Consider the following 22,401-nt stretch of genomic DNA (forward strand, 5'->3'; position numbering starts at 1 on the left):
TGACGGAAGAGAAGTGCATTGTTATTTCAATGGCTGTGATTCGGTCACAACCATAGAGATGGGAAGTACTTGTGACTAGCATGTTTATTTATCCGCGGTTCAACTAGTTCAGTGTACTGATGCGACGTGGGACATGTATCTACGTTTTTGGATTATCGGGTGCATGAGGTACCTCGACTGGATAGACCGAGCTAGTCACCTTCAATCAGCTGGATATCGTTTGTCATCAAACGCTAGCCAGCTATCTTCAGCTATAGCTACTGGACTGTCTTCGAAGTGAGCACAGGCAGTTAGCCAGATTTGGCTAACGTTAAACGAAGGACACGAAGCGGATGTTAAGGACGAAGCAGATCGCTTAAGAAACACGATAGCTTGTCCTGGACTAATTTGTTAATTGACTTTAATTGCAGATTTACATCGACGTGTCTAGTTTTTGCACTGGAAAATGTTTTGGCTGCAAGGCAGCTAACATCGGCTAGCAAACGTAAACACTTGTTAGCGTTGCATAGCTAGCCTACCTACGAACTTTTCAATGAATGGACAGTCTGGATGCTTGGCCAAGGCAGCATAATGTTCTTGGTCCCAAGCTAAATGTCGGAAGATGATGTTCATAAGCAGACACCACTGACTAGGCATCAGCGAGAGCGAATCATTCCATGCGATTTTCTTTCCATGCAATGAACAGAAATGGTTGAATAACGTTGAGGAACATATATCGCAAGCTTACTTGCATTCTGGGGCCAATAACAGTAACGCAATGTTACCCGACGGGGTTGCTAGCTAGCTGACAACAGCTAACCTGGCATCAAAGAACGGCTGGATCTAATGGAAAGTCCGTCAACAACAACTTGAGAGCGATTCATCCCAAACACCCAATGGCTTTAACAGTATTTTCAAGGCATTGAACATGAAATGCTTCGCAATTTTAATGCACCTAAAGGACATGATAACAGTCTTAGTCTTGCCCTGTGCCTCAGGTAACGTTAGCGAACTCAGCTCAACCTAGTGCGCAGGGGAGTGGTTGTGTGGACTGTTCGGCCGCAGTTTCCTTGTGATGGAAAAGGGCCCTACAAAATAATTTTAAAGAACGTTTTTTGTTATTGGTCATCTGTTTCGGGCAAATGTCAGACTTGCGAACCATATTTAATATTAATGTAGGTTTCACAAACATGGCGAGAACTGCAGTGGTTTCTCGCCATATGACTGTTGGACTGAAGACCTAATCATGGAATTCTGCGGAAATAAAACAACTCTTGAAGTTCATTTTTAAAACTAATCATGAGCAAAAAGGTGGAATTGTTTTATTAGGTTTAGCCATAAACTAGTGCAACAGCAGTGACTTTTATTGTAGTTGATGTTAAATTGTCCAGATCCCATCAACCTTCTACATCATGTCCATGTACGCCGAATTTGTACCTCCACCGGAATGCCCAGTTTTTGAGCCGAGTTGGGAAGATTTTTCAGATCCTTTAGGATTCATTAATAAGATTCGCCCCATCGCTGAGAAGACTGGGATTTGCAAAATTCGACCTCCAGTGGTAAGATTTTCATAACTATTCAGAGTGTTGACAAAAGCCTATCTTTCGTTAAGCGGAAAGAGTTATAGTATATAGAATCTTCATTTTGTTAATATTTTCATAGGTTATTGTCAATTTGGCCGTGACGAATAGCTAACCCCTATCCCAAATGAATATAAAACATTTCAGAGGTCGAAGAGGATGTTTACCTTCTTCGCGTAGGCTATGTTTATGGCGAACCCGACGTCCTGTGAAAGTGCGGCCTAACATTCCTAGATTCTACCTGAATGAACAACATCTACCTTTTTTGTTTTTACCTTTGTTCCATACGCACAAGCATTTCTATAGTCAAAATCGTGAACTCATCGCAGCTCTGTATGAACGCTTAAGTTCAGGCTATTTTATTGTCCCGATAACAAGGCCTTAACCTGCTTCCAGACATAGGCTACCTTATCGTATTTGAGTTTACCAATGTATAACAATATATGGCGTGTACATGATTTTGCTTGTTTAAATGTCCTCCTTCATCGAATTTATAAAACAAACATAATTATGCTTTGGCATGACATACTTGAAGTATCCAGTAATTAAAATAGCTCCTTACTTCCTGTGTGCATTGTGAAATGTGTGAGCAGGTCTGGTGAAGATTTAGCTTAGTTTTCTATTAGGCATGTGTCAAGCGCTCTTTCTGATGCTTTCTCTGCCTACTTCATGTGTTTCATGAAAGAAGTCGTTTTATTTAGTTGAAGCTATATTTGTGTGAGACGAATATTCTCTTCCACATATTGAAAGAACATAAATAGGCGCGCCTTTTAAGATTGGCCTGCAAATGAGTTAATCATCTTATTGACATGAGCCAAAATGAAGTGATTTATGTGTATGGTTTCTCCAGGATTGGCAGCCTCCTTTTGCCTGCGATGTGAGAAATTTCCGCTTTACCCCTCGTGTCCAGAGGCTAAATGAACTTGAGGTAATGGAATGATGACCCTAGTGAATGGTAGATGTTTCTCTGTAGTTTTATATACAGTTTCTAGGTGTCTCTACAGTTCATGAGCACTTGTTAATGGGGGGCCTAAATTCAAATCACATAAATGTTTTTAATGTTTGGATCATCTTCATCCTGATGCAAACATGATCATTCCTCCTTTGCTCTGTAGGCACTCACCAGGGTCAAATTGAATTTCTTGGATCAAATTGCAAAGTTTTGGGAGCTACAGGGTTGCAGACTGCGGTTCCCTCACGTTGAGAAGAAGATCCTGGACTTGTACTTGCTTAGCAAGGTTAGAAAATATAACCAATCATTTCAGAGGCCTTTATGGCCTAATCTTACCATCAAACTAGAGCAGCGAAATGTTATGGTGGTGTCATTCCAAGGCTGTTATCTGGATTGATTAGGTGCACATGCTAAGGTACAATAATAATTTTGATGATTCAGACAAAATGCATAGAATGCAGCCACAGAATTTCTGGCCAATTTTAATATTACTTGTGCTAGTCTGGAATTTCTGTTTTTAACATGGTAAGTTTGAAATCTTGCTTGTGAATGTGATTTGCATGAGATTTTTCCTGAAAAGTGTGCTGAAAATGGCACTCAAAATATACCAACGAAATGTCTTCTGTAAGTCGGTATATTTGTAATCAGTCTTTCAGTCTTAATTTCTATTTACAATAACACATTTTTAGTTTATAATGATCGTAACGTTATAAAGCAACTCTTGTTGCTTATACTAACATGTTGCATACTTAAAATGCGTACAATAAGGTGTGTGTGTGTGTGTGTGTGTGTGTGTGTTTTGCTCATGCAGATAGTCTCAGCAGAAGGTGGTTTTGACATGGTGTGTAAGGAGAAGCGTTGGTCTAAGGTGGCCAGTCGAATGGGGTTTCCCTCAGGGAAGGGCACAGGCTCCCTGCTCCGCTCCCACTTTGAGAAGATCCTCTATCCCTATGAGCTCTTCCAGTCTGGAGCCTCACTCACTGTAAGTACTGCACACCAAGTAGATGGAGCTAAGTAGTCCCCAGCAGAAAACCATTGGATGATGCTCCCCCTCCTTGGGGCAGATTTCGATAAGAGAGTAAATCACACCATGATATATTTTAAGGCTCAAATTGCAACTCACCAGCCTTCTACTTGCCTGCTCCAGGTTAAGTATTTTGCAAATATATATGGCCATTAATGTGAGCACGAACTTCCGTCAGACGAAAGATAGTCAGTGTTTCCGAGTGTTTCCTGCCATACAACTTTTTTCAAACAAGGTTACCATATTCACAACATTGGCTTCCATTCCCACACAACACCAATAGCATAATAGCAACAAGTAAATTACTTTCAATGTGAGTGGGAATTTGTTTTCTGTGTGAAGAGCCATCTTTAATGGGAGATTAACTGTAAACCTTGCACTGTGGACTCGTCCAGGGTATTCACAGACTGTATGAGGAGGGGGAGGATACGGAGGACCAGGATGAAGGCATCGAGGGTGGAGTTGATGAGGAAGATGAAGAGGAGGAGGAACGGGAGAAGGAGTGTAGGGATCGAGACGGCCTGTGTGACCGGACACAGAACAAGGACCAGCCTGCATCAGAGAGGCGCTCTCGTCGGCTCAAATCAGAGGTGGGTACAAGGATGACGGGAACATAATATGGAGAGCACATTTAGAAATACAGAACTCAGGCCATCAACCTCTTATAATCATTTTTAAACGGTGCCATATTTCACACGCCTTTCTTTGCAATAGAAGCGATTCATTCTTAAGGTTTTCAGCAGACACATGGCACCATGGCAGTGACCTAGACCTTGTGCTGCTCTATCTGTGATCACCCTGGTCGTCATAGCGGCACATGATTGGAGTAATAGCATTATCCTTTTCGGTTGTGTAATACTCGGCTTATTCTGTCGTGCAAGGTCCCCTGTAGACTTGTAGACCTGTAGGCCTAACTCCATCTGAGGTGCTATGTGCTCATGCAGCACAAGGTTTGCTCAATCCAAAGAGCTTCACTTGAGTAATACCTTTTGATTTCCCCCCACTGTGAGGGAGGCATTATAGGTTGTTTTACTGCCCCACGTGTCTTAGATTCCCAGCTTTATTGTGGAGACCACAGGGGAACTGATGCTTTTCATTCCCGCAAGATCCTGCTGCAAAACTGGATATTTTTGTTAAGGCATTGCCTTGTGGTTTTCATTCTGTACTTTTTCTTATTAACAGCGAGAAAACAAGGAGCCCAAAAGCCTGCAGATCTTTGGCACCAGTCCCAAGATGGGGGGGTTAGAGATTGTTTTGGCTGGTGAGACTTTTTCTCTTTCATACACAAGCACTCTCTGTTCGTCCTGATTATTGGGAACTGGGAAACGGCCCGTATGGTAACACACTTACGAATGTGTTTTCCCTGAAATGAAGGAGGTAGATGAAGTTATGTTCATGTGTGTTTTCCCTGAGATGAAAGAGGTAAATTAAGTGATGTTCATGTGTGTTCTCAATTAAATGAAAGAGGTAGATGAAGTAATCTTCATGTGTGTTTTCCCTGAAATGAAAGCGGTAGTTGAAGTAATCTTAATGTGTGTGTTCTCCAAAGATGACGCTTTCCTCAAGAAGCAACGGCATCTTAAGGCCCAGGCCTTTGCCATTAAAATGCGTCCACGCAAGGAAACGCTGGAGGTGAACTTTGTAAGTACCACTAGTATGATCCTGACATTGAGGTGATCTTTGTAAGTACCACTAGTATGATTCTGACATTGACGTATAGAGAATATAGATATGGAAGATGATGTATTTGTAAATCTGTGGAAGAGAAGCAACATTAGTCAACAGCCTCTTTGCGGAGTTTGTCTAGCTTGTAGCTTATTAAGCCTAACCACCTACCCTGTACTTTGTGACCTATACCCTCCCCGCCTTGCTCAATATTATATTTAACTTGCACAACATGCATAGCCAAGGGAAGGCATTTTCAACATACTCATTAAACATTCATTACCTTTGCGTTCAAGGCTAAATGTGGTCATAGCAACCAAGGCTACTAATGGGAGAGAAAGTGAGGCTGTCATAACACCAATGCAGTAATTTGTTTTGGAATTGTAATTATCTTACCTTTGGGGTGATTTTCTTGGGTAGGCCACTGACATGATTGTACTCTTTGACTGTCTCTTGCAGATTGATCTGTACTTGTGTCTGGTGTGTGGGCGTGGGGATGAGGAGGACCGCCTGCTCCTGTGTGATGGCTGTGATGACAGCTACCACACCTTCTGTCTGATCCCACCCCTGCAGGACGTGCCAAAGGGAGACTGGCGCTGCCCTAAGTGTGTGGCAGAGGTATGCTGTGTCCGTATACATACAACAGACAACTCTACTGTGTTGTCTCACAGTGACCCAATGCCATAGATCGACACTTTTCTGATTTAAGAACCCTACGGATTTTGACTCTTTCCAGGAATGCAGTAAACCGAGGGAGGCCTTTGGTTTTGAGCAGGCTGTACGGGGGTACACCTTGCAAAGCTTTGGAGAAATGGCAGACCACTTCAAGTCTGACTACTTCAATATGCCTGTGCATGTGAGTGCACACATCTTCTGAGAAGCCTCATATGGGAAGCCTAGGTCAATAACATGTCATACATTTTGTGTGGCACTCAAGTGGTCTGACCTACTTCTTTTGATGTTTTCACGCAGATGGTTCCTACAGAGCTGGTGGAGAAGGAGTTCTGGAGGCTTGTGAGCAGTATAGAGGAAGATGTGATTGTGGAGTATGGAGCTGATATCAGCTCCAAGGATGTGGGCAGTGGGTTCCCTGTCAGGGATGGCAAGAGGAGGCTGCTAGGAGATGAGGAGGTGAAGATGTTAAGCCTTCATTCAGATCCTTCAGTAGAACTTTTGTGTTTTTGTCCTCTACTTACAGTAATGGAGTTCCAGCATAGTTCTATGAATCTGTGTGTGTGCTGTCTATCAATGTATTTGATCTGTTCCATAGAATCAATAACTGCTTAAAAGATGGAGCTCTAATCATGAATGCTGTGACTCCCTGGATTTCAGAAACTAGAACAACAACTCTAAACTTGCTTCTCCGTCTTTAGGAGTATGCAAACTCGGGCTGGAACCTTAACAACATGCCAGTGTTGGAGCAGTCTGTTCTCACGCACATTAACGTGGACATCTCTGGTATGAAGGTGCCCTGGCTGTATGTGGGCATGTGTTTCTCTTCTTTCTGTTGGCACATAGAGGACCACTGGAGCTACTCCATCAACTTTCTGCACTGGTGAGTAAGCACAGACTGTTCTGTGTGGCTGAAAATGGCTCTTCTGTCCAACCGTGGAGGAGGCCCTGTCAGACACCAGTTAATGTCATTTGTATTGGAAGAGCTGGAACGAAGACTTGTGGTTTGGGAACTAAAGGCCCCCCCCCCCTTACCTTATCGTCTCTTAGGGGTGAACCCAAGACGTGGTACGGTGTTCCCGCTCATGCGGCCGAGCAGCTTGAAGCAGTGATGAAGAAGTTGGCCCCAGAGCTGTTTGACTCCCAGCCTGACCTGCTGCACCAGCTCGTCACCATCATGAACCCCAACATTCTCATGGAACACGGTGTTCCTGTGAGTCTTGCCTGTAAATGTATCTGTGTGTGTCTGTGTCCATGAGTCCTTTGTTGTGTTTGCGTCCTCTCTGTTTAGTCGGAGTTCCGGGTCAAATTTGTCCTGCTCACCAGTCTAATTCCATCCTGCAGGTGTACCGGACAAATCAGTGTGCCGGGGAATTTGTGGTGACGTTCCCAAGGGCGTATCATAGCGGCTTCAATCAGGGCTACAACTTTGCTGAGGCTGTCAACTTCTGCACAGCAGACTGGGTACAGTTATTGATGCTGTTTTGGAGGAATTTCACACCTCTGGTTCTGAGAATCCAAATTCAATTTCAAATTCAGTGTTACTCCGTGATTTGATCCCAATCTTGTTCTGACTTTTCTCAGTTGCCTATGGGACGTCAGTGTGTGGCCCACTATCGCCGTCTTCACCGGTACTGCGTCTTCTCTCATGAGGAGCTCCTCTGCAAGATGGCTGCTGACCCGGATAGTCTGGATGTGGAGCTGGCAGCGGCTGTGGTAAAGGAGCTGGGGGAGGTGATGGAGGAGGAGACACGGCTCAGACAGGCTGTGAGGGACATGGTGAGTGAAGGCTTGGGATAGTGATAGAAGTCACGGTACTGCTACTCACACTTAACTTAACATACTCGCATGTGTACGGTTCATGGTGAGTGAAGGCTTGGGATAGTGATAGAAGTCATGTTACTGCTACTCACACTTAACTTTACAACCTCACATGTGGATGGTGCTGTTTCTGTACGGTAAGAACATTGGAAAAGCATAAATGTTGTGCTAATGAGTGTTTTGAAAAGAAATGCATAATTGACCCTTCCGCGACCACTCCCCAAAAAGGTAACTGATCAATCATAGCATAGCAACGGTTACTAAGCTCGGGACCTCAGTCAAGCGAGCCATTTTGATGAATGGAAGTCAATGAGAGAGACGTCTGCTCGAGAAGAGAAAATGAAACGTTGCGCTTATGGAGTGTGTAATACTGACAGCCGATATCCAAAAAGGCTGGAGGGAGGGGTAACATTTTATCCCTTCCCGAAACCCAAGACCCAGAGAGAGAAATGCCTGCTGTGGATTAAACAATGTTGACGACCCCCCCCCCCCCCCCCCCCCCCCATCAGCTGAATGTCAGCAACGTAAACAGAAGCACCTACGTTTGTTCCAAGAAGCTATGTCGCTCAAATCTGCCCACTGCATCGAAAACGTGAGAAAACCCTTGCTTAAAATACGATTCAGTTTTACCACCTTATATGTTTGCGTAGCGGCGACTGTGTAGATATTAGAACACATAAACATAGCTGGAATGAACCTGTTAGCCTTAGCATTTGTCTGTCTACAAACACGGCATGTAATGTCGTGGTTGTAGCCTACATAAGCATATTGCAGACCCTTTTGCCTGCTTCGATCTGAGATCTTGCCGTTTTTCCAAAAAATGCTTGTGATTTCTTTGGGTAGGGCTGAAATTGACACGGTTGAAAACATGTTGCCACGCCATTCATACCAATGCTGAGAACCTGGGAAACGTGAATGCTTGACTGATGTAGCAAGCGTTGCTAAGGGGGGCGGAGTTTGCGGAAGGGTCCATTCTTTGTGATTTTAAGACATCCTGTGTGATTCCGTCTTTGCCTGCAGGGAGTGCTGTCCTCTGAACAGGAGGTGTTTGAGTTGGTGCCAGACGATGAGAGGCAGTGCCATCAGTGCAAGACCACCTGCTTCCTGTCTGCGCTTACGTGCTCCTGCAGCCCAGAGCGACTGGTCTGCCTCCACCACACCGCTGACCTCTGTGATTGTCCTCTTGGCAATAAATGTCTCCGGTAATACTACGCCCCCACCAGCATTACCAAACTAATCCAGTTCTTATCGAAGGACAAGTACATGTTGAATGTTTATTCATATCAATGTGTACCTGCCCGGAAGCAGAACCTAGACTTATGTCAATGCTAACAACTTTCCAGCAGCCCAACTTGTTATGTCAATTGTTGTGGTGTGATCACTCTGTATCTGTCCTTGTGGTTCAGATACAGGTATGATCTGGAGGAGTTTCCCTCCATGCTGTACGGGGTGAAGTCTAGGGCGCAGTCCTATGACACGTGGGCTAAAAGGGTATCAGAGGCGCTGGCTGCAGATCACAAGAGTAAGAAAGGTAAACCCAACAGACACAGCTTCAGAAGTCTTTGGCTCTTGTATGAGAATTCTTTCTTGATATCTTCATTCTGGATTATCCAGTTTGTTAGGTCTGTTATGCAGTTTTGGCTCCGTGCCTATGGAAGATCTGACTTTTTAATCTTCCCTTCAGCTTTAAGTCTGATACAGGATCTGTTGTTGTCTCTGTCTTTCCCTTTATCTGGTTAGACCTGATCGAGCTGAAGGTGATGCTGGAGGATGCAGAGGACAGGAAGTACCCTGAGAATAACCTCTTCCGCCAACTGCGAGAGCTTGTGAAGGAGGCTGAGACATGCTCCTCAGTGGCCCAGCTTCTCCTTAGCCACAAGCAGAAGCACAGGTCCAGTTTATCATTGAGTTATTATTCAGTCCATTTTATTATTGAGTTTGAGTTTATTTAGTCATTTATTTTGGCTCATTTATCATGACTCCGCATGATTCATCGTTGTTTTTTGCAATTATTTGTTAAATTGGGAAGATAGTCATGAAATTCATCATACCGATTTCCCCGAGCAGGCAGCGCCCCGAGGTGAGCCGCACGCGCAGCAAGCTGACGGTGGAGGAGCTGAAGGCGTTTGTGGAGCAGCTGTTTCGCCTGCCCTGTGTGATCAGTCAGGCCCGCCAGGTCCAGGTCAGTCCCCCGGCCCGTACCCACTCCAAATGTCCCGTAGTTAGGCTGAATTGAACTGCTCTGCTGTTTGGAGGAAAGCAGACACATAAACAAAACGCAAGGTTACGTATGTAACCATGGTTCTATGAGTTTCGGATGACCGCCAGAGGCAGTGCTTTAAGCACTGGATGTCATTCACGTTTACGTGTAGTTCGAGTATTTGTATCAACAAAATCACCTGTGACCTGGGTGACGTATGCCTTCGCCCCTGTACTAAAGGCATGCTCCCCCAGGTCACGACCCTTGACAATCTTCTCGCGAATATTCCGAGTGACTGCCAAGCTCTGGCGGTCATCCGAAACTCATAGAACCATGGTTACATACGTAACCTTGCGTTCTATTTCGTTTCTACTGACCGCCAGAGGCGGTGCTTTAAGCACTGGATGACTAATACCAACCAAGTCACGAGGAAGTCTTATGGTCTGGCGGTCAGTAGAAACGAAATAGAACTTGCACTTCAGCAGTTACATTCCTGCACTTCTTCTTTTTCTTTCTATGTGTTTTTTTTTATTTCTTATGTAAAGTAGTATTTATTGTTACACCAGGTTTTTTATTGCTCTTAGCTTGACTGTTCTCTCCTTTTGTACGTAGCTTTGAACAAAAGCGTCTGCTTAATTACTAAATGTAAATGTAAAACTGTTCTCCATCCGGCTGTCTGTGAAACAGGAACTATTGGAGAATGTGGAGGAGTTCCATGAGCGGGCTCAGGAGGCGCTGGCGGACGAGACTCCAGACTCCTCTAAGCTGCAGGCGCTGCTGGACCTGGGTGCAGGCCTGGACGTGGAGTTGCCGGAGCTTCCGCGGCTCAAGCAGGAGCTGCAGCAGGCGCGCTGGCTGGACGAGGTGCGCCTCACCCTGGCCGAACCGCAGCGCGTCACCCTGGAGCTCATGAAGAGGCTGATCGACTCGGGAGTGGGGCTAGCGCCGCACCACGCCGTGGAGAAGGCCATGGCTGAGCTGCAGGAGATCCTCACAGTGTCTGAGCGATGGGAGGACAAAGCCCGCGCCTGCATACAGGCCAGGTAAGGCCTTACATTATGACATGCCATAACTAAGTATGGCCCACATTGTTTATGGATGGACCAAGGACTGCACACTTTACAAGAAGCAAGGAGTTTGTTTACCAAATGACTGATGCCATTACTTCTGAAATTCAGCGATAATGTCTGGCTGATTGTTGCAGTAACACTCCCTGTATTAAACAACTAGCACTGCACTGTTTAAATCAAGGGATCTTAAGGGTCATGGCCTACTCAGTGAAAGTGAAATGCCATTTCTGCTCCTCAGACCCCGCCACAGCATGACAACCCTGGATAGCATTGTCATCGAGGCCAAGAACATTCCTGCATACCTTCCCAATGTGTTGGCACTTAGGGACGCTCTACAGAAAGCCAAAGAGTGGACCTGCAAAGTAGAAGCCATACAGGTACCAATGCCTCTCATGACCTTCTCACCCAGATATGTTTTTGGCTAAACTCTTGTCAAAGCACTAGTTTTTATACACCCAACTCTTCCACTGGCTTTTCATGCACAGCTATGGATTGTTGACCTGTTGTCTCTCTGTGTGGCAGAATGGCAGTAACTACGCGTACCTGGAGCAGCTGGAGAGCCTGCTGGGGAGGGGCCGCTCCATCCCGGTGCGGCTGGATCCCCTGCCCCAGGTGGAGTCCCAGGTGGGCTCAGCCAGAGGGTGGAGGGAGAGGACAGGTCGCACCTTCCTCAAGAAAAACTCCACATACACTTTACTGCAGGTGAGCAGGCAGAGGCCATGGGTTAATCTGTCCTCTCTTAAGTAGGTGGACCGCAGCCATCAACCTTTTGTTTCTGTGTTCGCAGGTCCTCAGTCCTCGTGTGGACATAGGTGTTTACGGGAACAGCAAGAGTAAGCGCAAGAGGGCCAAGGAGCTCCTGGAGAAGGACCGGGGGCTGGAGCTGGAGGGGCTCAGTGACCTGGACGAGAGTCTGGAGGAGATCCGAGACCCTGCTGCCGTGGTGGCGGCCTTTAAGGCCAAAGAGCAGAAGGAGGTGGAGGCCATGCACTCGCTCCGCGCCGCCAACCTGGCCAAGATGGCCATGGCCGACCGCATCGAGGAGGTGAAGTTCTGCCTGTGCCGCCGGACGGCCAGCGGCTTTATGCTGCAGTGTGAGCTGTGCAAGGACTGGTTCCACGGGGCCTGCGTGCCTCTGCCCAAGACCACCTCCCAGAAGAAGATGGGCACAGGCTGGCAGAGCAGCAGCAAGGAGTCCAAGTTCCTGTGCCCGCTGTGCCAGCGCTCACGCCGCCCGCGCCTAGAGACCATCCTCTCGCTGCTGGTGTCGCTACAGAAGCTGCCAGTGCGGCTCCCGGAGGGCGAGGCCCTGCAGTGCCTGACGGAGCGGGCCATGAGCTGGCAGGACCGGGCACGGCAGGCGCTGGCCACCGATGAGCTCTCGTCTGCTCTAGCCAAGCTCTCCGTCCTCAGCCAGCGCATGGTGGAGCAGGCGGCCCGGGAGAAGACGGAGAAGATCATCAACGCCGAGCTCCAGAAGGCAGCAGCCAACCCTGACCTGCAGGTGAGGCACTACAGGGTGGGCGTCTTTGAGGTTTTTATATCTTTTGTATTTTATATATTTAATATTTACATCTGCTAGTAAAGTTAGTCATGCTTCAGTTGACCTATTCTGCCAGTTGTGTTCCTACTGGTTTTGATATATGATTGTGTGTTGATCTGCGATGCTTCTGTGTCTTCCCAGGGTCACATCCAAACATTCCAGCAGGCAGGCTTCAGCAGGGCTGCCTCACCCAGGCCGTCTTTGGACTATGATGACGAGGAGACGGATTCAGATGAAGATATCCGGGAGACGTATGGTTACGACATCAAGGTATGCAAAAATTCCCAAAGACACAATATATATAGTTTTTGGTTTATAAGTACAGTACACATTCTTTTCCATCAGCCATGATGTCATTAAAACACGGCCAAAACAATCTCTTTAAACAAATGCTAGAGAATGGGTTTGAATTGTCTGAAAGCATAAACTGTCTTGAGATTGTGTAGAACCCGAATTACGGAAAAGTTGGGACGTTTTTTAAATTTGAATAAATTAAAAACAAAATGACTTTCAAATCACATGAGCCAATATTTTGTTCACAATAGAACATAGATAACATAACACATGTTTAAACAGAGACATTTTACATTTTTATGCACAAAATGAGCTCATTTCAAATTTGATTCCTGCTACAGGTCTCAAAATAGTTGCGGTGGGGGCATGTTTACCTTGGTGTAACATCTCCTCTTCTTTTTAAAACAGTTTGAAGACGTCCGGCATCGAGGTTATGAGTGTCTGGACCTTTGGTGTTGGAATTTGGTCCCATTCTTGCCTTTATATAGGTTTCCAGCTGCTGAAGTGTTCGTGGTCATCTTTGACGTATTTGTTTCGTTTAATGATGCGCCACATGTTCTCTATAGGTGAAAGATCTGGACTGCATGCAGGCCAATTCAGCACCCAGACTCTTCCACGATGAAGCCATGCTGTTGTAATAGCTGCAGTATGTGGTTTTGCATTGTCCTGCTGAAATACACAAGGCCTTCCCTGAAATAGACGTTGTCTGGAGGGGAGCATATGTTGCCCTTGAACCTTTATATACCTTTCAGCATTTATAGTGCCTTCCAAAACATGCAAGCTGCCCATACCGTATGCACTTATGCACCCCCATACCATCCGAGGTGCTGGCTTTTGAACTGAACACTGATAACACGATGGAAGGTCTCCCTCCTCTTTTGCCAGGAGGACACGTCGTCCATAATTTCCAACAAGAATGTCAAATGTGGACTCGTTCGACCATAAAACACTATTCCACTTTGAATGAGCCTTGGCCCACAGAACAAGAAGGCCCTTCTGGACCATGTTCACATATGGCTTACTTTTTGCATGATGGAGCGTTAGATGGCATTTGCAGATGGCACGGCGGATTGTGTTTACCGACAGTGGTTTCTGGAAGTATTCCTTGGCCCATTTAGTCATGTCCGTGACACAATCATGGCGATGAGTGATGCAGTGTCGTCTGAGGGCACGAAGACCACGGGCATCCAATAAAGGTCTTCGGCCTTGTCCCTTACGCACAGTGATTTCTCCAGTTTCTCTGAATCTTTTGATGATGTTATGCACTGTAGATGATGAGATTTGCAAAGCCTTTGCAATTTGACGTGACGAACATTGTTTTTAAAGTATTCCACAATCTTTTTATGCACTCTTACATAGATTGGAGAGCCTCTGCCCATCTTTACTTCTGAGAGACTCTGCCTCTCTAATGGCCGGTTCACTCTAAACGATTTCAGCCCGATTTTGCCCCGATTTCTTTGTCACCGACAAATTTGCAGGATCGGGCCCGATTTTGAAAAGACTGCGACGAGGTGAGGTCTTGTAGTGTGACATGCTTGCGACCTGCTATGTTTTCGTCTGCGACGTTCGAAAACCCCACGACGAAAAGTCTGGCATGTCAGAATTTTTGGGGGAATCGCAATGACGTATCCATTGTTGACATAGCGTAAACCTAGCATAAACCTCACTCTGGCCTGTATAACGAATGTCCAGCCTGATAAACTGTTATTATTGTAAATGTAGGTTACAAAATGTTGGTTTTAAAATAGTCTATTTCCAGTCTTACCCGGAAATTTACGTTTGATAGCCTACCTCAAAAGTTTACGTAGCCTATCAAAAGTAGCTAGCTGTTACCTAGGCAATTAGATACAAAGATTCATGATCTTGTAGTGTGGCCAGTCTTCCGACCAAGACGAAGCCCAAAGTCGTGGCTTTGTGATCGCATAGTGTGACATGTTAAATCTTGAAGGAATGTTCGACAATCGTGTATTGTGAACCGGCCATAAGACATCCCTTTTAAAGCTTATAGTATTACAGACCTGATATCAATTAACTTAATTAGTTTCAATTTTCTTTAGCTTTTTCAGCCATTTGTTGCCCCCGTCCCAACTTTTTTGGGACCTGTAGCAGGAATCAAATTTGAAATGACCTCATTTAGTGGATACAAGTGTAAAATTTGTCAGTTTAAACATTTGTTATGTTATATATGTTCTATTGTGAATAACATATTGGCTCATGTGATTTGAAAGTCTTTTAGTTTTAATTGTATTCAAATTTAAAAAACGTCCCAACTTTTCCGGAATTCGGGTTGTATTTAGGAAATCATAATTCTTATTGTTTAAACTTATTTGATATTCCCTGAAAACACAATTCATACTTCGCCATTCACATGATGTCCGTCATGAAAGTCCAGAAGCTGTATTGACGTGTTGCTCTCTGCCTTCAGGACCCGGGGGAGGTGAAGCCCTACCTCTTCTGTGATGAGGAGATCCCTGTGAAGTCTGAGGAGGTGGTCAGTCACATGTGGCCCGCCACCACGCCCTCCTTCTGTGCTGAGCATGCCTACTCCTCAGCCTCCAAATCATGTGCCCAGAGTAAGTACAATGGAAACATGCAAAGCTCCATTTGTAACATACAATATGGGCATTTATATTGATTTTATACTTTTTAAAAAAATGTTTCTTTTTGTATTTTAGTATATTGAGCTCTGTATTATTAGTAGATTTTTAACATTGCAGAAAAACTGAGATGCTATTGAAAACTATTCCTTCAGACAACCAAATCTGAAAATTGCTGTATACTAATGCCCCTAGTTCTTAGGAAGTATGTGTACTGTTAAAACGTGTTCCCTAGTTCTTAGGAAGCATGTTTACTTCTAAAACGTCTTCCCTAGTTTTAAGGAAGCATGAGTACTTCTAAAACGTCTTCCCCAGTTCTTAAGAAGCATGTGTTGGATGTCACTGAGTTGATCAAACTAGCTTCCTGACCTTTTGCCTATCCAATGGGATTTAATCAAGGTATTCATTCACTATGATTAAATCAGTTTCAATCATCCACTCAAAAATAGTACCTACCTCTAGACACACCCATTCCCTCCCATATCCCAGATGCAACTGTTTCTGTAGAAAAGCCGTTAATTCCTGCCAGTATGTTGAAAGAACCGTTCGTGTACCATGCGATTGGATTGTCCTGTGATGCTGGAATAAACGTATTTCTACTATTGGACACTTTTGCGAGTTTTCCTGACTATCTGCAAACCTGACCTTGGATCAAAGAGACAGTCTTCTTTCACATGTGTACTTCTTTCACATGTGTACTTCTTAAATATGTTCCACAGTTTTTAGGAAGCATGTGTACTTCTAAAACGTGTTCCCTAGTTCTTAGGAAGCATGTGTACTTATAAAACCTGTTCCCTATTTCTTAGGAAGCATGTGTACTTATAAAACGTGTTCCCTAGTTCTTAGGAAGCATGTATACCTCTAAAACGTGTTCCCTTGGTTGCTGGCAGTCCGAGTGAATCCAATGTTCTTCTCCAGGTCAAGCCGCCCCTCGCAAGCAGCCCAGGAAGACCCCACTGGTCCCTCGCAGCCTGGAGCCCCCTGTGCTGGAGCTCTCCCCCGCAGCCAAGGCCCAGCTGGAGGAGCTGATGATGGTGGGGGATCTGCTGGAGGTGTCCCTGGATGAGACCCAGCACATCTGGCGCATCCTGCAGGCCACGCACCCACCCTCGGAGGAGCGCTTCCTGCAGGTCATGGAGGTAGGGGTTGCTGTGGGAACACTTCTCGCTGTGAGGACCGGCCCGTTGGGCTGTACAGCCAGCTGCTGAATCTGTGTCAATATCCCAACAAAACACACACCAGGTGGATCAAATTAGGGCAGCTTTCATAATGCTTTTAACCTATATAAGTTGTATAACAAGCCCATCAAGGTTAAATAATGTTGAGTGTGCCTGTTTTGTATGTGTGTTTTATGGTTTAAATATCAGCATGCAGTCATTGTTTTTTATGTTACGAGGAAGTTTACAACTAAAATAAGAAAGTAAGTCATTGAGACATAGAAAATACTTTAGTGACCTACAGCGGGTAAAATAAGTATTGAACACGTCACCATTTTTCTCAATAAATATATTTCCAAAGGTGCTTTTCACATGACATTTTCACCAGATGTTGGTAACAACCCAAGTAATCCATATATGCAAAGAAATCAAACCAAATAAGTTCAGAACGTAAGTTATGTGTAATAATGTGAAATGACACAGGGAAAAAGTATTGAACACATGAAGAAAGGGAGGTGCATTGGATACAGACGCATTTCTAAGCTTCTGAATGTTCCAGTGAGCACTGTTGGGGCCATAATACGGAAGTGGAAAGATCATCATGTCACCATAAATTTGACGCGACCAGGTGCTCCTCGCAAGATTTCTGACAGAGGAGTGAAACAAATTATCAGAAGAGTTGTCCAAGAGCCAAGGACCACTTGTGGAGAGCTTCAGAAAGATTTGGAATTAGCAGGTACAATTGTTTCAAAGAAAACAGTGGGTAATGCACTCAACCGCCATGGCCTGTATGCACGCTCACCACGCAAGACTCCATTGCTGAAAAAAAGGCATGTTGAAGCTCGTCTTAAGTTTGCTGCACAACATTTGGAAAAGCCAGTGAAATACTGGGAAAATATCGTCTGGTCAGATGAGAGCAAAATTGAACTTTTTGGATGCCATAATACACACCATGTTTGGAGGAGAAATGGCACTGCACATCACCCTAAGAACACCATACCAACAGTGAAGTTTGGAGGGGGGAACATCATGGTGTGGGGCTGCTTTTCAGCATACGACACTGGCAAACTCCACATAATTGAAGGAAGAATGGATGGAAAAATGTACCGAGACATTCTTGACACAAATCTGCTGCCATCTACCAGGATGATGAAGATGAAACGAGGGTGGACATTTCAGCAAGACAATGACCCCAAGCACACAGCCAAGGAAACTCTCAATTGGTTTCAGAAAAAGAAGTTCAAGCTGCTAGAATGGCCCAGCCAATCACCTGACTTGAATCCTATTGAAAATCTGGAAAGAACTGAAGATCAAGATTCATAGAAGAGGCCCACGGAACCTTCAAGATTTGAAGACTGTTTGTGTGGAAGAATGGGCCAAAATCACACCTGAGCAATGCATGCGACTAGTTGCTCCATACAGGAGGCGTCTTGAAGCTGTTATTGCCAACAAAGGCTTTTGTACAAAGTATTAAATAAATATCAGTAAGCGTGTTCAATACTTTTTCTCTGTGTCATTTCACATTATTACACGTAACTTTATTTCTGAGCTTATTTTATTATTATTATTATTATTATTATTTGTATGGATTACTTGGGTTCTTACCAACATCTGGTGAAAATTTCATGTCAATGGCACCTTTTGGAAATATATTTACTGAGAAAAATGGTGACGTGTTCAATACTTATTTTACCCACTGTATCTCGGTGATAAACTCTCTCTGTCTCCTTGCTTCTGGTGACATTTTCCAAAGATGTTCCTAAGATACTGAATGCTGAATGCACATGGTCATATAACCCAGCATTGTATTAATAAGGCTCCACTCATTGTTTATGTCTGGCTCCTAGAGTTCTCAAAATACTCCAATGCTAGTACACAAGAGGGGATCCAATGGGCTGGGTCTGGCTAAGAAGCCATTCTTCATTCAAGCTTTATTTCTGTATCCATCCAGATGTCTTGAACTTTCTTTCCCCTTCTCTTTCACAGCCAGAGGACGGCATGATGGACAAACCTGTCAAGCTGAAGATGAAGGTCTCAGAGAAGAAGCGCAAGAGGAAGCTGGAGCGGGCAGAGCAACACCTCCTCTTGTCTGCAGGTGGCACCGAGGGCAGAGCCAAGGTCAAGGAGCTCAAGAGAAGTGTTGATGGCCTGGGCAAGCCCAAGAAGAAGAAGCTCAAGCTGAACGTGGACAAAGCCCGTGAGCTCAAGATGCTGGCTAAGCGCCTGGCCAAAGAGGAGAAGGAGAGGAAGAGGAAGGAGAAGGCTGTTGCCAAGGCCGAAGCTGTCAAGGAAGGTCTGGAGAAGAAGAGAGAGAAGAAGATCCTGGACATCCCCTCGAAATATGATTGGTCAGGAGCGGAGGACTCTAATGACGAGAATGCTGTGTGTGCAGCCAAGAACTGCATACGGCCCTGTAAAGATAAGGTGAGTGCACACAGCAAGCCACAGATGAAACACGCCCTGTTCAAGATCTGTCTGCACATTCACTATGTTGCATTTCACTCGAAAGGATCGATTTGAATTTCAAGGCTTGAGGTACAAACTTAAGTACAGAATTGTTTGTATGAAGTTTGCTGGAGATTGTGAAGGAGACCCATCAGAGGTTGTATACTAAAATGCATTTTATGCTGGTATTTACTGGTTGTTAGGGTTGCAAAGCGGCGGAACATTTCCGGAAACTTTCCATGGGAAGTTAAGCTCGGAAATTTTGAATAATTTTTTTGCTTGAATGTAACTGAAAATAAGCCTTGCTCAGCTGGACCCTGGATGCAGCTAGTTGGGAATAATGTCTGCCAGAAATGTAAACCTATGACTTTCTGTTGTTTATGAACAACTTCTTTGTCGTTATTTAGAATATTGATTACTTGTTACACTAAAGCCAAGTTTATTTTAATACCAACCAAGTTTATTTGTATACATTAGGCTAACTTTTTACAGCAGTGAGAGTAGAATGTCTGCATGTCCACACAAAAGTTCACCTCGATTACTTGCGGCTTTTGGCGTTCATCATAAAAGAGCGTGTTGGGCGACTTATCGAAAATAAAGGTAATTGTTGTAGCGAAACAACCTCTAAGAGTTCTTAGAGTTGATACTTCAATGAGAGTCAGACAACCGAATGTGATGAACTGAAGTTTATTTCATACTAATCGGAGTCATGGTCCAGGGATCAGCTCAGCCAAAAAACAGTGCACTACCTTTTTAAATGGCATATTTCGTCACTATGCTTTTCCAATCGAAAACCCAAAACATATCCAAGTTTGAACCAATCAGAATATTCTCTCAAACCTATACATTTTTCAAGCTCAGCCAATCAGAATATTCTGCTCACTTATCTTTCAAGATGCCGAGCAGCTGTGTCCTTATCAGTTGTGCAGTTCTACATAAATACTGCAAATGAATGCTGAGCAATTAAAACGTCATTCAAACCTCCATTTTAAAGATGTATGGAATGCAGCAGACACTGTTTCTTTGCAAAGGATGTAGCTAGCTATTTTAAACCAAATTGGTAGAATTACTTGATTTGTGTCTTATTTTTCTCTCAACCCGACATGATCAAATGCATTTCTCCATCACATGTGCAGTACATTCTTCCATCACATGCACAGATAATTCCCAGCATCCTGCACACTGGCTATTGGGGCCACACTACTGCATTTGAGCCCAAGGACTACATTTAGTATAAATAACCCCAAATTGTCCAGTTTATTCCTGTTAATTCCCGTATATTCCCGTTAATTCCCATGGAAAGTTTCCAACTTTGAATATTCCCGGAATTTTGCAACCCTACTGGTCGTTTGCAAGCTAACATGTACAGTTGTGAGCTACAGCCCTCATGATATTTGAAATCAATTGTGCTGCGCGTGTTCTTATCTTATTTAATAAACCAAGTGACCGTCTAACACCTTCCCTACTCTTCACTGAAACTGAACAATAAACATGTACTCTACATGGACATTTCTGTGGTCAAACTTGACTATAAAGACATCTATTTCTGTAAATCAGAAATTGAGTATCCAATTTTGAACATCCATTGTTTTTGTGTGCTATGAGATTTTCTGGCACAGCCATTTACACAATCTCCCTCTCAAATCACTCTAGATTGTTGCTGTGAAGGTGAGGCGATTATACAAACACTAGAGCAACTGAGTCATGCCATGTGCCTCTCCTGAAGAAGCCTTTGAGGATGGGCCTGCTGACCGGTGCATGCTGGTCAATTCTGCATGCATGAATATTGTTTAACAAGGACTAACAGGGGTCATTGTCCTGTAAGGAAGCAGAAATTGTTTATTGTGCCACTGAGGTCAAGGCTGTAGAGTGACTTCTCCTCTTAGCTATGTATTTGCTGTGTATTTGTTTATTATTTTTATATTTTATTCTTTTGTTCCCGTTTGATCTCATTAGATTCATAGAAGATGGCCTTAAGTTAAGATTTTTGAGGGATAAGCTATGTCAAGTAGACATAATCATTGAATATCAACAGCTGATAACAGCACTGGAACACCTTAAGGAGAGTTACACATAACGTATTAACAGGAAAGGCATCAGAGTACAGGTCATCATTGGAACCCAGTTCTCTGGTTAATCTGTACCTTGCTTCCTGCCATCAGTCATCTTCTGACAAGGACACTGACTAGTGCATAGCCATTGCAAAACTTCACTGAAACATGGGAAAACCCTTCTCTAGTCGTACACCACGTGTTTTGGAAGGAGTGGATTTGATGTCCAATGGTTTCATATCCACTTTGATCTGTTTTGATGAACATTGCATAGTTAGTGTTCTGTTTTCATGCATGTCTTTGGTTTGTTTGTGTGTGTCACAGGTGGACTGGGTGCAGTGTGATGGCGGCTGTGACGAGTGGTTCCACCAGGTGTGTGTGGGCGTGACCTGCGAGATGGCTGAGAACGAGGACTACATCTGCTGTTTATGCCAGCAGAACGCCGCTGGACCGAGTGGAGCCGGACAGATGATGAAGGTCGCCATGGAGACTGTGGTGATCTCGACGCCCGTCTGCTCCGTCTCAGGCCTGGCCATCTCCCAGCCTGACCCTGAGGAGAGCAGCTAGTGCAAAAAAGCCCAGAATGAGGAGGATTCGCGTGAAAGCCCTGCACTCCCTCCCAGCACAGAGCACCACGCCAGGCCAGACTGTGAGCCTGGGGGGGCAGGCCGATGTGGCTCCCTCTCAGGCTCCCCCGAGAGGGTGGCCGGCCGTCAGGCGCTGATGATGGGTGAAGACATGCTGCACAGAGGAGAGACCCAAGGGGAGGTGGGACCAAGCCAAGTAAAGAGCCGGGTCGCCAACCCTCGGATCAGATGTCTGAATTAACACTTGAAGATGGATGGCTGTCAGATGCCAAAGGAAGGTCGGCTGGGCAGATTGCTGAGGCCAAACAGTGGGGTGTCCATTTTTCTTTCTTCAACTAACTCTTGTGAACTGTTCAGTGGTCCCTCATGTCCTGTTTTGGGGTGTTGTAAATATTGGCCCGTCCATTCCGACTTCAAGGCCCGCTCCATATGTTTGCCTGAGCATCCTACAATAAATATCATCATAATTGAGCTGGAACATTTCAAAGTTTGTATAAGTCCGGTTATGGTCCTTTCTGTAATCTACTATGCATACTCAGACACTCCCCCACCTACCAAGCAACCATGCAGAGGACGCAGTTTCCTTAGCCCTGCTCGTCTGCTTCAGCCCAGAAGTCATCATGGACTTGACTGCACGACTGCCACTCAACACTTTCACCTGTGTGCTCAGCTCAACCCCGACCAAGTGTGTAGGACTAGAAAAACAATGGTTGTATGTAGTGAAGGTATTTATAATGTAAATAGGTGTTAAGGATTTAATGATT

The 22,401-nt window shown here is 44.7% G+C and overlaps 1 protein-coding gene across 1 annotated transcript; it reads left to right on the forward strand.

Annotated features, from left to right (window-relative positions):
• Nucleotides 1-758: 758 nt before the first annotated feature.
• On the forward strand, nucleotides 759-22,385 carry kdm5a (lysine demethylase 5A). The gene is made up of 27 exons (XM_080851529.1): nucleotides 759-1,538; nucleotides 2,410-2,487; nucleotides 2,675-2,797; nucleotides 3,323-3,493; nucleotides 3,931-4,125; nucleotides 4,718-4,796; nucleotides 5,085-5,176; nucleotides 5,660-5,857; nucleotides 5,937-6,056; nucleotides 6,173-6,331; nucleotides 6,574-6,755; nucleotides 6,923-7,085; nucleotides 7,217-7,336; nucleotides 7,457-7,651; nucleotides 8,714-8,895; nucleotides 9,100-9,224; nucleotides 9,434-9,584; nucleotides 9,761-9,875; nucleotides 10,581-10,936; nucleotides 11,202-11,340; nucleotides 11,486-11,665; nucleotides 11,751-12,467; nucleotides 12,648-12,776; nucleotides 15,226-15,373; nucleotides 16,316-16,536; nucleotides 18,541-18,978; nucleotides 21,375-22,385. Exons 1-27 carry the CDS (start codon nucleotides 1,392-1,394, stop codon nucleotides 21,615-21,617), a joined length of 5,166 nt encoding a protein of 1,721 aa, XP_080707655.1. The 5' UTR covers nucleotides 759-1,391; the 3' UTR covers nucleotides 21,618-22,385.
• Nucleotides 22,386-22,401: the final 16 nt, after the last annotated feature.

This window comes from Sprattus sprattus (assembly GCF_963457725.1).
Source record: "Sprattus sprattus genome assembly, chromosome: 14".
In the NCBI taxonomy this organism is placed as follows: domain Eukaryota; kingdom Metazoa; phylum Chordata; class Actinopteri; order Clupeiformes; family Clupeidae; genus Sprattus; species Sprattus sprattus.